The sequence below is a fragment of the Prosopis cineraria genome, unplaced genomic scaffold (assembly GCF_029017545.1).
Source record: "Prosopis cineraria cultivar Desert tree isolate PC_DT_omini unplaced genomic scaffold, ASM2901754v1 PC14, whole genome shotgun sequence".
Lineage (NCBI taxonomy): Eukaryota > Viridiplantae > Streptophyta > Magnoliopsida > Fabales > Fabaceae > Prosopis > Prosopis cineraria.
This window is the reverse complement of record NW_026555345.1, coordinates 7,564,687-7,577,947: the sequence shown is the minus strand read 5'-3', so window position 1 is coordinate 7,577,947 and position 13,261 is coordinate 7,564,687. Positions and strand designations below refer to the sequence as shown.

Sequence of the window (13,261 nt, the reverse complement as noted above, 5' to 3'; positions counted from 1 at the left end):
AATTTTGGTGTTATGAAATGCAAGGGGGACAATTAATCCTAGGTCTTAAATTGTGTTGGAAGTTTGTGAATCGCTCACTTTTCTTTATTTTCTAGAGTTAATTTCATTTGCAAAATCATTTTCACCTAACTTTTTGTAACTCAATTTGATCAAATTTACTTAATCTTTTGCTTGATCATTGTTTTCGAACAAATCCTCGAGAGAACAATACTTTACTTTCATTATATTACTTGCTACGATCCATACACTTGCGGTAAGCAACACTGAGGCATATGGCACAGAGAAGGTGGTTCTCACCTGAAGGCCCTGTGTACCACAGCATATGGCACAGAGACTTTTTAGCTTGTTTTTCTCTAACTTTTGGTCCTTAAATGACCCAATTTTACTTTGGACCTATATTATACCTGAAATTCTAACTAAAAATACTTATTACTCTCCTTTGACCATACACCACATCAACTTACTTAATTATCCTTATTAATCTTAGTGAATCAAGGAATTAAAAACTAGGATGTTACAGAGCTCGATCTAAATCATAGACTTGTCACCACAAGTTGCTTCAGGTGCTTACTCTCTGACTCCATCAACTTGTAATTTAGGACTCTGCTTCAACCTTCAGGTATGTCTAGTTCTCTATCTCTCTCTGATTATGGTTTACATATGAAAAATAGATGCAATCTATTATAAGCCTTATTCACGTCTTGCTTCAGTTTGATAGTATTATTGTCATGGTTATTGCTATGTTATGTTATTTTTTATTTTAATTATGTGATTCATACTTTATTTGCAATATGTCATCATCTAATGCCAAGACTAATAAAACTAATAAAAAGTCAATTGATAAAGATAGTAAAAGAGAATTAACTCCCTCCCAATTTACTACATTTAGCCAAAAACCACTTAAGAAAGCTAACAGTTGTACCTCAAATATTTGGAAGTGTTTTTCAAAAGTGGTTAATGAAGAGGGGACAACAAAGGCAAAGTGTAATGATTGTGGCACTATATTAATGTGTGGTGGAAATCATATCATTTCACATCTAAATTGTCATATTAAATAGTGTGTAGCTCTTTTAAAGTTTCATAATGTAGGCTTGATGATGTTGGATAATAAAGGCAATGTTAGATCAAGAAAAATCAATAATTTGCATATATAGAAGTTGTTGGGGATGTTAACTATAGAACATGATTTGCCATATTCCTTTATTGAATATCCTCTTTTTATGCAAGTTCTTTAGAAATATATTCCTGATGTTAAGATTATAAGTAGAAAAACTAATGTGTCAGATATTATGAGATTTTATGAGCTATAAAAAGACAAGTTGAAGGTGATTTTGTCAAAAAGTCCTAGTAGAATATGTTTGATGTAACATCCCGAGTTTTAATTCCCTGATTAATTAAATCTAATTAGAATAATTAGGTAAATTGAAGTGGTGTATGGTCAGAGAGGTTTAAAAAAATCATGTTTAATTCTATTTCAGCCCTAGTTATGGGTCCGATATCGAGGCAGATCCCTAGGTATCAAAAGGAGAAGGAAAAGAAGAGTTGAAGTTGTTGTGCCACACGCCGCGGTGTGTAGATCATCTACCACGACACACAGCCATCTCTAAGTAAGGGAGGACCTCTTTGTGTCATGTGCCATGGCGTGTTATACGTCCGCCACGGCATATGGCCATTTTTTGTACTTTATCAGACACAAAATAAGAAAGAAAAAGAAAGAAGAGAAAAGAAAGAAAGAAGAGGCGCGCCATAGCTCTACTAGGGTTTATTTGAGGATCACTTTGAGAGTATTTTAAAGGCTATAAACACCCAAGGTAAGTATCACACTCATTAATCTCCCCATTTCTTCCACATTTATAGTTTATGGTTAGGGTTTGATAGTAGAAGTGGGATTTCAGTCTATATAGGTTATAGGTTTGAATTTGTTGACTCAAATGGAGTTAACAAGGATAGATTAGAGCATCTAAATCTAAGTATAACAAGTTTTGATGTCTTAGGTTGTTAGGCACTATTAATACCCGAAAATCCCATTTATTATGGGTGGTTGGAAGTTGTGATGCCATTAATAAAAATTTAATGGCTCATTAATGTTATTGGGAGCTAAAGGTAATTATTAAACTTAAGGGTTAGGCTTTACCTCTTGTAAAATGCATGTTGGATAGTTTTAGGAGTAAAGATAGAGGGTTCAATTGTTGAGTTTGTTATGTTGATGGAATTCAAATTGGTTATTTGTAGTTTTAACTCTTGGTCACCTATTAGAGTAGAAATTCAAGCTTGGAAGCTAGTTAATTAACGGGTAAACCTTTGACCTCTCAAAGGTTTGAGGTAATCGAGGGAAAAATCTACTTTGGATAGTTATATATTAATTGATTATTAATTAATTGTGAATGTGAAATTGTAAATGCTTACATGCATGGGATTGATTGTTTAAGTAAGAACTATATGTTAGCTTCTTTGAGTGCATGAAAAAGTTATTTTTGGATTTGAAAATGCAAGTGCAAAGTTAAGAGGATTTTACTACGAATATGCCTATATTTTTTAGAAATCAATGTGATAATATATGGAAATAGTTTTATGTTAATAAGAAATGATTTTTGAGAAAAAGATGAGAATACACACTTGGGTAGCACAAGATCATGAGCCTAACATGATTGTTGTAATAGTAAGTATATGAAAGTGAAAAGTGAGAACAAGTGAGTATGGTTTATGACATGATCAGTGGTGGGAGTTTGCTAGGGATTAGGAGTAGAGAAAAATCCATATAGTATTTAGGCTATCCTCCGGTGTACGAGAGCTATAGCCTTATCCCACTGTTTATTGAGGGACTATCTCATCATTTGTTAAGGGACTAAAACCTAGCTATCTCCACCGATTCAATAAGGAGAATAGCATAGGATATGAGACACCCTAAGGATTCGAGAATGGGGGAAGTCGTGGTCTAAGAATGAGTTATGTGATCTTTGGTCGGGTCACACCTCACGATTGGTGAGCTTAGGTAGTCTAATCACACGGACAGAGTCCTAATTAGTGTTATAGCCCACGGTTTCAATATGAAAAAATAAGGAGGATATAAAATTGATTGATCATTGCCTAAGTAAATATATGATGTGTCACACGTGCTAAGTAGTGGCAGGTCATAATAGTATGGGTCATGTCACATATATGAAAATATAATGACAATACACCTAGTTAAATGAGTAAAGAAGCTATAAAGTAATTAATGATAAATTGTGATATATGTGAACTTGTTTTACATATTTGATCTCCTTATGCATGGATTTGTTTTATAATTGATATATAACTGCATAGAGTAGGTTTAACCTTAGTTACTGAGTGGCTAGACTCACCCTTCTTATGTAATACTTTTCAGGCTCTAGCTCTGGTGTTGAAAGGGAGAAGACTAAAGAGGCGGGGAATTAGTATATTCCTACTGTATGCCTCTAGTTTAACTTTAATTGTGTAATAGTATATGGCTTGCCAATTCTAGGATGTATATTATCTCATTTGCACTATTTTGGTTATTGAAAATGTTAGAATTATATTTTGAGCCCTTAGTCTTTGTGTGTGTTGTTATATAATATGTTTATAGGACCAAAATACTAATTCAAGTGTAGAAATGAAGATTTAAGCATGTTTTGAATGATTTGAGTTAAACGCAATACTAATTTACCTCCCCTTTTGTTTTTGTTAAATTGGGGTTGAGGAGTGAATTTTAATTATAATATTGTTTTAATTCTTGTGACATGTTGTACTAGTAGTCCTAGGTCCATTGGACATGGTCCAGGTGTTAGGAAAAACTTTTAGCACTTGTTGAAGGTATTGGACACCCATTTTGTGTAAAAGTATTGAAAAGTGGTTAAAATGTGTTTGGGTGTCCAACTTCCTAGTGTGACTTATTTTGAAAGTGAAACCCATGCTATTAGTTAATACAGGATAAGAGCTTTCTGTAAATACCTAGATCACATCATTCGAACGTCAGATGGAGAATCGGGGTAAGTCAAAAGTTCTCTAATTCTGCTAACATTTTGACAGCAGAACCAGCAAAAAATTCGTGTAACATGCTGCAACACATAGCGTCTGAGCCACGACTTGTGGTATAAAGAGTAACATACCGCGGTGCAAAGTACATCCGCCATGGTGCATTGCTCTGTATTCTAGTACATGAATTGTTTTCAACCGTTTTTGACTTCTTTCACTCCTCTAAGGTATCCCATATTTCCGAAACTTATTTTTACTCTGATATGAAAGATTTTGATCAATTTTAACTTATTTTTATTTAAAAAACTGAGAATCCCTTACTTTGGGATTAAACCTTTGGTAATCACTCTTCGGAGCTAATCCCTCGATTACCATAAGTTTTATTTGTTAAGTGTGTTTAGTGGAGTGAGAGCGTTACATTTGACTTTTGATTGTTGGATTATTGTAACATCTGAAGGTTATATATGCTTGACAGCACATTTTGTGGATGAAAATTAAAAACTTAATAGTAAAATAATTTTTTTTTGTAAAATGGAGCCTCTACATTCTAGACATGAAATAGCTAGTGAAGTTTTCGAGAGGTTGTGTGATTGGGGGATTAAAAAGAAAATTTTTGCAATGACTTTAAACAATACATTTGCAAATGATTGTATGGCTAAGATCTTGAAAGATGGGTTGATTTTGCAAAATAACTTGATAATGTGCAAGCTTTAATTTGTACCTGCAATTAGTTGCATGGTTTTATGCCACCGTTATATGGTAATTTTGTATTTTATCTCATAATATATATATATATATAATAATGATACAATTTGGTTAATATTTATTGTAGGTGAGGAAGAAGTAGTTGAGGAGTATATTAACATTGAACCTCCTCCACCTTCATCAAGTGGACCTACTTTTAAGAGTTCTAATATTTTTTTTACAGATGATGATGGGGATGAGAATTTAGATTTTAGAATATTTTAATTAATTTAGTCTTCTAATGTGTGGAGTTTAATTTCTTAAACATTATGGGTATCTTTATTTGTTTTATTTTGAATTTTAGAATATGTTAATTAATTTATAATGTTTAATTTTATTTTATTTTTTTAAATAGGGTTTATGGGCACGACTAAGCCCTTCAAATAAGGGCTGAGCCTTAAGAAATGAGCAAAAAATGAGAAACTAGGCTTATGGGCTCATCCCCATATGGGCCCGACCTATAATGGCTAAGCCCGCTCGTTTCTCAACTATATGAAGACACGTTTTGTGTGAGAAAGATGATGAAGGTTGAAATTTTAAATAACTTTCTACATTGGTTGCTAGGGTAATCAATGTAGATAGTGCTTTTTACATCAGTTAGCATTAAAACTAATGAAAAAAGTGTGTATTTTTTTAAATTTTTTTAAATATTCAAAGTACTTTCTACATCAAGTAGAAAGTACTCGATAAAAAGTATGACTTTTTACATTGATTGGAAAAGCACCTGGTGTAAAAAGTCTAATAATTATGGCTAATATTATGAAATTGTCATCGATTTGACTTTTCTCTTGTAAAAGCCAAATTCTATACTAGTGTCATCACATGATGTGTAAGATAGAGCAGAATCAATGTGCCCTTTCTTAGGGCCGCTTGAGAAGAGTACAAGGTTGGTTACAAGGATGAAAGAAAAGTTTGATAAGTATTGAAATGATTATAGTGTTATGCTTGCACTTCCAATGATTTTTTATCCACAATATAAATTCAATATGATATAATATTTTTACACAAAGATTCACTTGCCATGAGAAGGTTGCTAATATCAAAAGCAAGTTAAATTTCATTTTTTTTAATGAATATTAAAATATGGAGACATTGTATACTAATGTTGGAGGTGAATCAAGTTCTAAAACTTCAATTGTTATGACTAGGGCCATGGAAGCCATAAGGCAAGTGAGGCAACTGCCTTAGGCCTCCAAAACAAATTATTCATACCCTTATTATATATGTGTATAATTAATATTTGTATTATTATATATTTAATTGTAGATAAAAAATAAAAAGTATTGATTGTTTTTCCTATTAAAAAGTTCTAATCATTCCTATTGTAACATTAATTATTAAGTTGAGTTCATTATCTACATAAAAAAAAAAGAATAGTGAGATTCATAATATGCTAATTTACACTATATTAACTTGCGTTAAATTTCTCCCACGATCTCACTTTTCATTTTCTCCTTTTCTTATTCTAAAGCTTAAAAATTTTAACAAATATTAGTATCAAAACTTTATGTAGTTTTAGACCATCAACGTGATACCTTTAAGTCTTATTAAAAATATTATTTATAATTTATATAATTATTATTAGTTTTTCACATTAATCATTGATATTATTAGTCTTAATTATATCTTTTTTGTTAAAAATGTATTGCCATCTCATATCATTGTTAATATTCTATCCTAATATATAAGATAGAGTAGGAGTACTTCATCAACACTAATTTTCATTTAACTATTCAATTAATTTAATATTTTACTAGGATCACTACATTATAAAATTTTAATATACAATTTTGTAAAAAATGATGAGTGCACTTTTTTTTTTAAGGAACAATTACACATGCTAGGCTTTACTAATAATTTTGCCTTAGGTCCCAAAACATCTTAACACAGCCCTAGTTACAACTCATTATGTGTATCAAACTTCAAGTATCTCAATAATAACAACAACCACCACCACCACTTTTGATGATGCATTTGATGTATGTTTTTAATACTTGTCAATTAAGTTTGTTATTTTTTAATCTTGTTTTACTTTATTAATATTTAAGTAATATTTATTTAATTCTTTACAAATTACAATGCAAGATTATTAAGACATTTATATGAGTATAGATAATTATTGAAAAAAATTAATCATGTGGTCTTTATAGTTTTGACCTAGTTATAACTTAGTCCCTAAATTTTAACTCGTTATAGCTCAATTCTTATAGTTTTAACTCGATTATAACTTAATCGTTAAATTTTGTCTTTTGTAACTCAGTCTCAATAGTTCAACCATTTAAATATTGATCCTTATATTTAAACAAATAAAATTATAAAGATTAAAAGAGTTTAGTAATTTAAAATGTTAGTCATAAATTTTAACAGAAGTTTAATCTTTACAATTTTAATTTTTTTAAGATTTAGGGACTAATATTTAAATTATTAAAAATATAAGAACTAAATTGCAATAGTCAAAGTTTAGGAACTAAGTTACAACCGAGTTAAAATTTCATGAATTGAGTTATAATTATTCAAAGTCGAGGGACTTAATTACAACTGAGTTAAAATTATAAAACCTAAATAAATAATTTTTCCTTAATTTTTCTATGAATAAGTTTGAACTGGAGAATTATCTGGATAAACCAATACTTATGCCTCATAATTAAAAAGAGTTAGGAGTTTTAAAGTGCTGCATGAACAAGCAATATTGATTTTCAGTTATTTCTAGAATGACCACTAATATTTTAAATATTTCAATCATTACCATGGCTAGTGAATAAATTTTTAGTACTAGCTCATGTGTTTTGATAAAGTATTGGAGTTCTCTTCTTTTAGATAATGTTAAGATTATCATTTGTACTCATAATTGGTTATGTGGTTTTGAGTTGAAAGGTAATTTACTATTATTTATTTACTTTGAATAGTTTTGCATACTTTGAATATTTTGAAATTATGATTTTAGTTTATTATTTTTTTTTGCAAATAATGAGGCTAAAGAAGAAAGATATGAAAAGCCTAATATATATCCCGAAAATGATCAAATTATATTGATGTTGTTGATTATAATGACAATGACAATCATCATGATGTTGTTGTGATGTTGTCAAAGTCTAATTAGTATTGGTGTTGATTTTGATGATGTGACTATTTGATATTAGATTTTGATGTTTAAATTTTACATATTTGATATGGTATCAATTAACTTAAATTTATTTTTTTAAACTTAATTTTATGTGTAATAACTTTTTTTGAGATTATAAATATAATTCTTTAAGTTTTTATATTGAAAAAAGGAAAATATATATATTAGGGTTAAAGGGCCAATTAAGGGCCAAGGTTGAGTTTTGCAATATAGAACTCTAAGATATAATTGGTTTAATAAGGCTTATCTTTTCAAGCCTAACCCTTCAAAGGCCAGCCCTAATTCCTAACTTTGGATGCCTAATTACATTTTGATTGAATATTGTGAATTAATAATGTTTAATTTTTTTTTGAATTTATATTTTTCTTCAATAATGTTTAGATTACCAAAAATAGGGAAATTTAATTTTTTTTATATTTGAAATTTTTTAATTTTCAATTTAGTCCTTAAAATTTAACTCAAAATAACTCATTTTTATAGTTTCTTAACCCAATACAAGTCAATTCCTATAATTTTTTAACTCAATAAATTATAAAGACTAAATCATATCAAATTAAAATTTAAAAATTAAATTGATAATTGAAATAAAGTTTAAAAATTACAAGTTATGTTATCTCACAAAATAATTAACCATATTAAATTTTAAATTAATAAATTTTTTATTTACCTATAAATATCTTTCTATTGAAAACAATATTATTCAAAATATTATCAAAAACTAAATGTGGCCACCTTTTCTAATAAAAATTTAATTATTAATTTATTATATTATATATAACTAACTTCTTTCACTAAACTCAAACATTAAAAAACAAAAAAAAAATACGTTGACTTCTCGTCAATCAACTTAAATCAGTTCATGAGGCAATTATCAACCCGCAAAAATACAAACAACTTGTAACTTATTTCCTCTTCACATGGAGTTGTGGGGCAGAAGTGTCTTTTTCTTTTTTTGGGCGAGAGGGCAAGAAGCGAAAGTCAGGGTTTCAACTTTCAACAAGTGAGGTTCATCGTCACGGGCCTATCGAGAAATTTTTTTTTTTTTTTATGTATCAAAAAATTATCATTAATTAGAGTTATCTTCAATTAGTGGACAACACTAATTCAAGCCACTGATCCATCTTTAAGCAAATTTAATCTACAAAAAAGTAAATTAATTAAATTATTCTGGATGACATTGCAAGTCTCACTCTCACTTTAAGGTATTCCTCGTATTATTTCTATTTCTTTTGTGCTTGATCTGAATCTAATATTCGTAATCTAAATCTTCCTAAAAAGTAGTCAAAAAGAGAAATGCTACTTTCACAACTTTTTTCGCGGGAAAAAAACTCATTTAAAAGCACTTTCTCCGAACGTAATTATAAGAAACTTTATAAAAAATTCATGTAGTCCTTAATATAAATCACTTAACAAAATGTTTGAAGCGTTTAAAAGCAAAAAGAAAAAAAAGAAAAAAAAACACACACACACACAATTTAATAACTTTAATTAAGAGTAATTTTAGTATATTGTGATAATTTTCAAAAAAAAAAAATAAAACCACTTTTCTTTACATATATATATATATATATGTGAGATACTTCCTCCGTTAAAAAATATAATGCATTTTTAATTGAATCTTATCTTTCAATAAAATAATTACTTACTTTCAAACTAACTCTATCTTTTAATATTTATCCCTATTAAACACCCTATAATAAATATAAAGTCATTATTAATAGGGACACTTTTGAGAGAAAAAAAGGTAATAATTACACCTCAAAAAATTAAAAATACCTTACATTTTTTAACATTCAACTTTTCAAAAAATGCTTTACATTTTTTAACAAAAGGAGTATATCATTCGGCATGAACTAAGGCTGAAGAAAGTATAATGCATTTACAGGATTTATATCTCAGATACATAATTAGATCCCTTGAAGCGCGCTTCAACTGAATGTAGAGAGACATAGAATAGAAGATCCTTGTAAATTTTAATGGATGCGTCAAAAAACAGAAATATCGAAAACAGAAGGAACATCCTTATGCTTCAAAGATGAAGAACCAGATTTCAAGAATCCAACACAATTATCCCATGAAGGAAAAACTTCTAAGTCCGCACACTTCTAAAAAAACCTTGATAGAATGATTAAAGAACATCCAAGCATAAAAAACAATGAAATGCCTGTATGTCCATTCATGATTAATTTGATCTACAAAACTTATTGTGGACTGAATCTGCCTAAGAACTTTTCTCAACGTAGACTAAAAAAGCAACTAGGCCATCGATGACACGAAATCATCACATTACATCAACTTACCTCCATCATCATCTAAGGGGTCACGAAGAGTCCCAAACATCCAATCCATCCAAATGGTGAAATGGCCGTAGTTATGGCGATAAGTGGTATGATGAATGGTGTGGTATCCAGCACCCATGACAGGCCACAATTTGGCATGAATACAGTCATGGATATTTGCAGTCCAAATGGCCTCAATGAATATAGCCACTAGGTGTGTAGTTAAATGAACTGGGATGATGAACAGAGCAATACTATGTGGCAATGCCTGAAGGATCCCATCAAGAGGGTGAAATGCCAAACCTGAGATTTCAGATAGCAAAAAAATTACAAAATAATCAGTCAGCTCCTCCCTATTGTGAAATGATAAGGATCTTGCAGAGGAAATTGCTGAATTTTAGTCCCAAAGATGCTGACATATGTTTTAGGTTATGTGTATGACTGTGTGCGTCATAATATGCATGTATATGTGAATGCGTATCACTTATTTGTGAAAGGGAAGGAAGAAGACGCTGAGCTAAAGAATGTTAAGAAAAAATAGCATAACCAAAATTTTCAAATAGGGGTGTGTGCGTCTAACAAGACAATAAGTTGCTACTGCACATTCCAGCTAATCTGAAGTTGAACTACAAAACAAAAACCAAAGTCTAGCTACAATATAGAAGAAACTTCCAAATCTTCCCGCTGCCTGCCCAAAATGAAAAATATTGAGTATATCATGTTCATACCAGCAAATGGGGAGAGAGTATTCTGTTTATTGTAGACGTGATGAGTAGCATGAAGATACTTGTAAAGTGGTTTTATGTCATGCAACTCTCTATGCATCCAATAAATGCCAAATTCCACAAAAATTTGGTAAATGGCTAAATATACAAGGAAGGCAAGCCAGCTGATATTATTTAATCTTGGAAAACACTTTGTCCAGCCAATTTCTGCCAAGTACTCAGATATAGTCGGAAGTGCACAGTACCAAGGCATTGCTTTCATTGCAACAGATATTTGCAAGAGCATGGCTTTACGAGAGGGAATGGCATCTGTAAGAAAAAGAATTTCAATAGATCAACTAAAAAGACATAATATGAGGCTCTATGCATGAATAAGACCCCGGAATAATGAGATAAACAGACAACCATGCTCCCAAAAAAGAAGAAGAAGAATGCTTAAAAATGGCATGGTTAAGATTTGATATATGCTGACAATGCATACTTCATGGAATCTAGAGCCAACCAAACACAGGTCAAAGAACTTTGAAGTTATTTGTTGTCCATGACCCTAGAAACAGATTGCTTCATCCGGCCACTGATAACATTGTGGTAAGGTCAATTTGATTTACATCACAAATATAGGCACATTGATATTAGCTTATCTAGTTAAGGATAATGAAACATAATTTTAAAGGTGGCCAAGTAATAATATGAAATAATCTATTAGATCACGTTTCAATTAAGTCACCTAACCACAATGGGCAAAGTACCAACCAATGAACTTGAAACTCCCCTTTGATTGGCCTAATTAATATTGCTGATTATAAGGTAAAGAAAAAAATCTCAGCAAAAACGTACACAGTTGTCAGAATGAGGCTCTAGTCAATAAATCTAGACATAAGACGTCAAGTATGAAAACTCTAATTGATCAAGTGGTGCCGTGAGGCCTTTTATAGGAGGAATAGTATTCAATTTGATTATTGCAACCAGAAAACCAATACATTTTGAGCTTGAAATGAAGGACTAATCTAATGAAATCCTCTTGTGAAACTTGATCGTCTTTCAAAGCAGAAGGCTCAACAAATTATACATCTTCTTTGTAGGGACATGCATATGTTTGGTTCAGTGATTTTACCCTGAATAGGAACAGCTTTACCATATGAATTGCTTGAAACTCTGCAGAAGATCAAAGACAGGGGAAAAGCCCGTACATCTTTATCTCCCGTCATTGAAAAACTAGCCTCGTCTAAATAGGGAAAGTAAATTAATGATAACTGATTATCGGTTTAAAGGTTATGTAATCCCATTAAAACCTTATGAAAATACAAAAGGAAAACCAGGAACTAGTCCGTTGTAGCCTTGTATTCTATTGCGAAATCTCACATCACCAAACTACTATTGTAAGGTATGCCATATAAGTAAGGCACTCACTCAATCAAGCTTTCGACAAACAGTCAAGAATGAAAACAAAAGTAAGAATACAGATCCAGGATATTAAGCAAGCGCTATTGGCATGATGAATTATACAACAAGGAAACAAATAGGAGAACGAAACGTGTATTACTCAACTTAAAAATAAGCAAAACCAGCTAATAATTAAAATCAGATACTCCTGGAAAATACTCGAATCAGAGGCGCATAACATTTACAATAGATAGAATTACAGCCAGACAAGAACAGGAAAAAAAGAATTAAAACCACATAAAGTCAGCCTATAAAAAAAACCAACACCTCATTCAACTTCAAATTTTCAGCCTAGAAAGTCAAAAATAAAAATAAAAGGAAGTGTAGATGGTAAACGACAGAGAAGAATCTCATAGTAACGTACAATGACAGACTGATTCAGATTAAGAACCAATAAACTCATCACAACTATGCCACCCTCGCTATAAAAAACCAAAAGAAGATAAAGAAGAGAAAGGTGGAATAAAACAAAATGAAATACCTGTAGGAACATAAACATTGCGCTTCCAGTAATAGATGTAGAAGCACCAGAAGAAGCCGGAGAGGAGGTAAACGAGGACACCGCCAATGTAGTTGCGAAGCCATGTCTGGAAGAAGCGAGGGAGAGGGACCCACACGCAGTCAGGCAAGAGAGTGCCGAGCAGAAGGCGGTTGTAGAAGTCGGCGTCGTCGACAAAAAGTTGACGATAGTCGCTAGGGCCGTCCATGGGAGGCGCCATTGAGCTCAAGAGGGAGAAGTGAACAGAAACGGAAATGGAATCGGTTTAGAAAGAGAGTGAATGAAGACTGGAGGTGCAGGGAAACACAAAAAAAGAATACACGTCGCTTTTGGGACCGTACCAGGTCGTTTTTTATTTACCTACAAGAACCAAATCATTATGAAATCATGTTGCAGGATCAAGGATCAAAATTTAATTAACTTTTAGTATAAAAAGATGAAATTGCCCCTCATTATTTTTTAAATATCCTCA

At 31.2% G+C, this 13,261-nt stretch overlaps 1 protein-coding gene across 1 annotated transcript; it reads right to left on the bottom strand.

Annotated features, from left to right (window-relative positions):
- Positions 1-9,703: 9,703 nt before the first annotated feature.
- LOC129293829 (delta(7)-sterol-C5(6)-desaturase-like) lies at positions 9,704-13,097 on the bottom strand. Its single transcript, XM_054931942.1, has 3 exons — positions 12,772-13,097; positions 10,851-11,156; positions 9,704-10,425 (listed from the first exon to the last, which is right to left on the bottom strand). The coding sequence occupies exons 1-3, from the start codon at positions 13,007-13,009 to the stop codon at positions 10,130-10,132; spliced, it is 840 nt and encodes a 279-aa protein (XP_054787917.1). The 5' UTR covers positions 13,010-13,097; the 3' UTR covers positions 9,704-10,129.
- Positions 13,098-13,261: the final 164 nt, after the last annotated feature.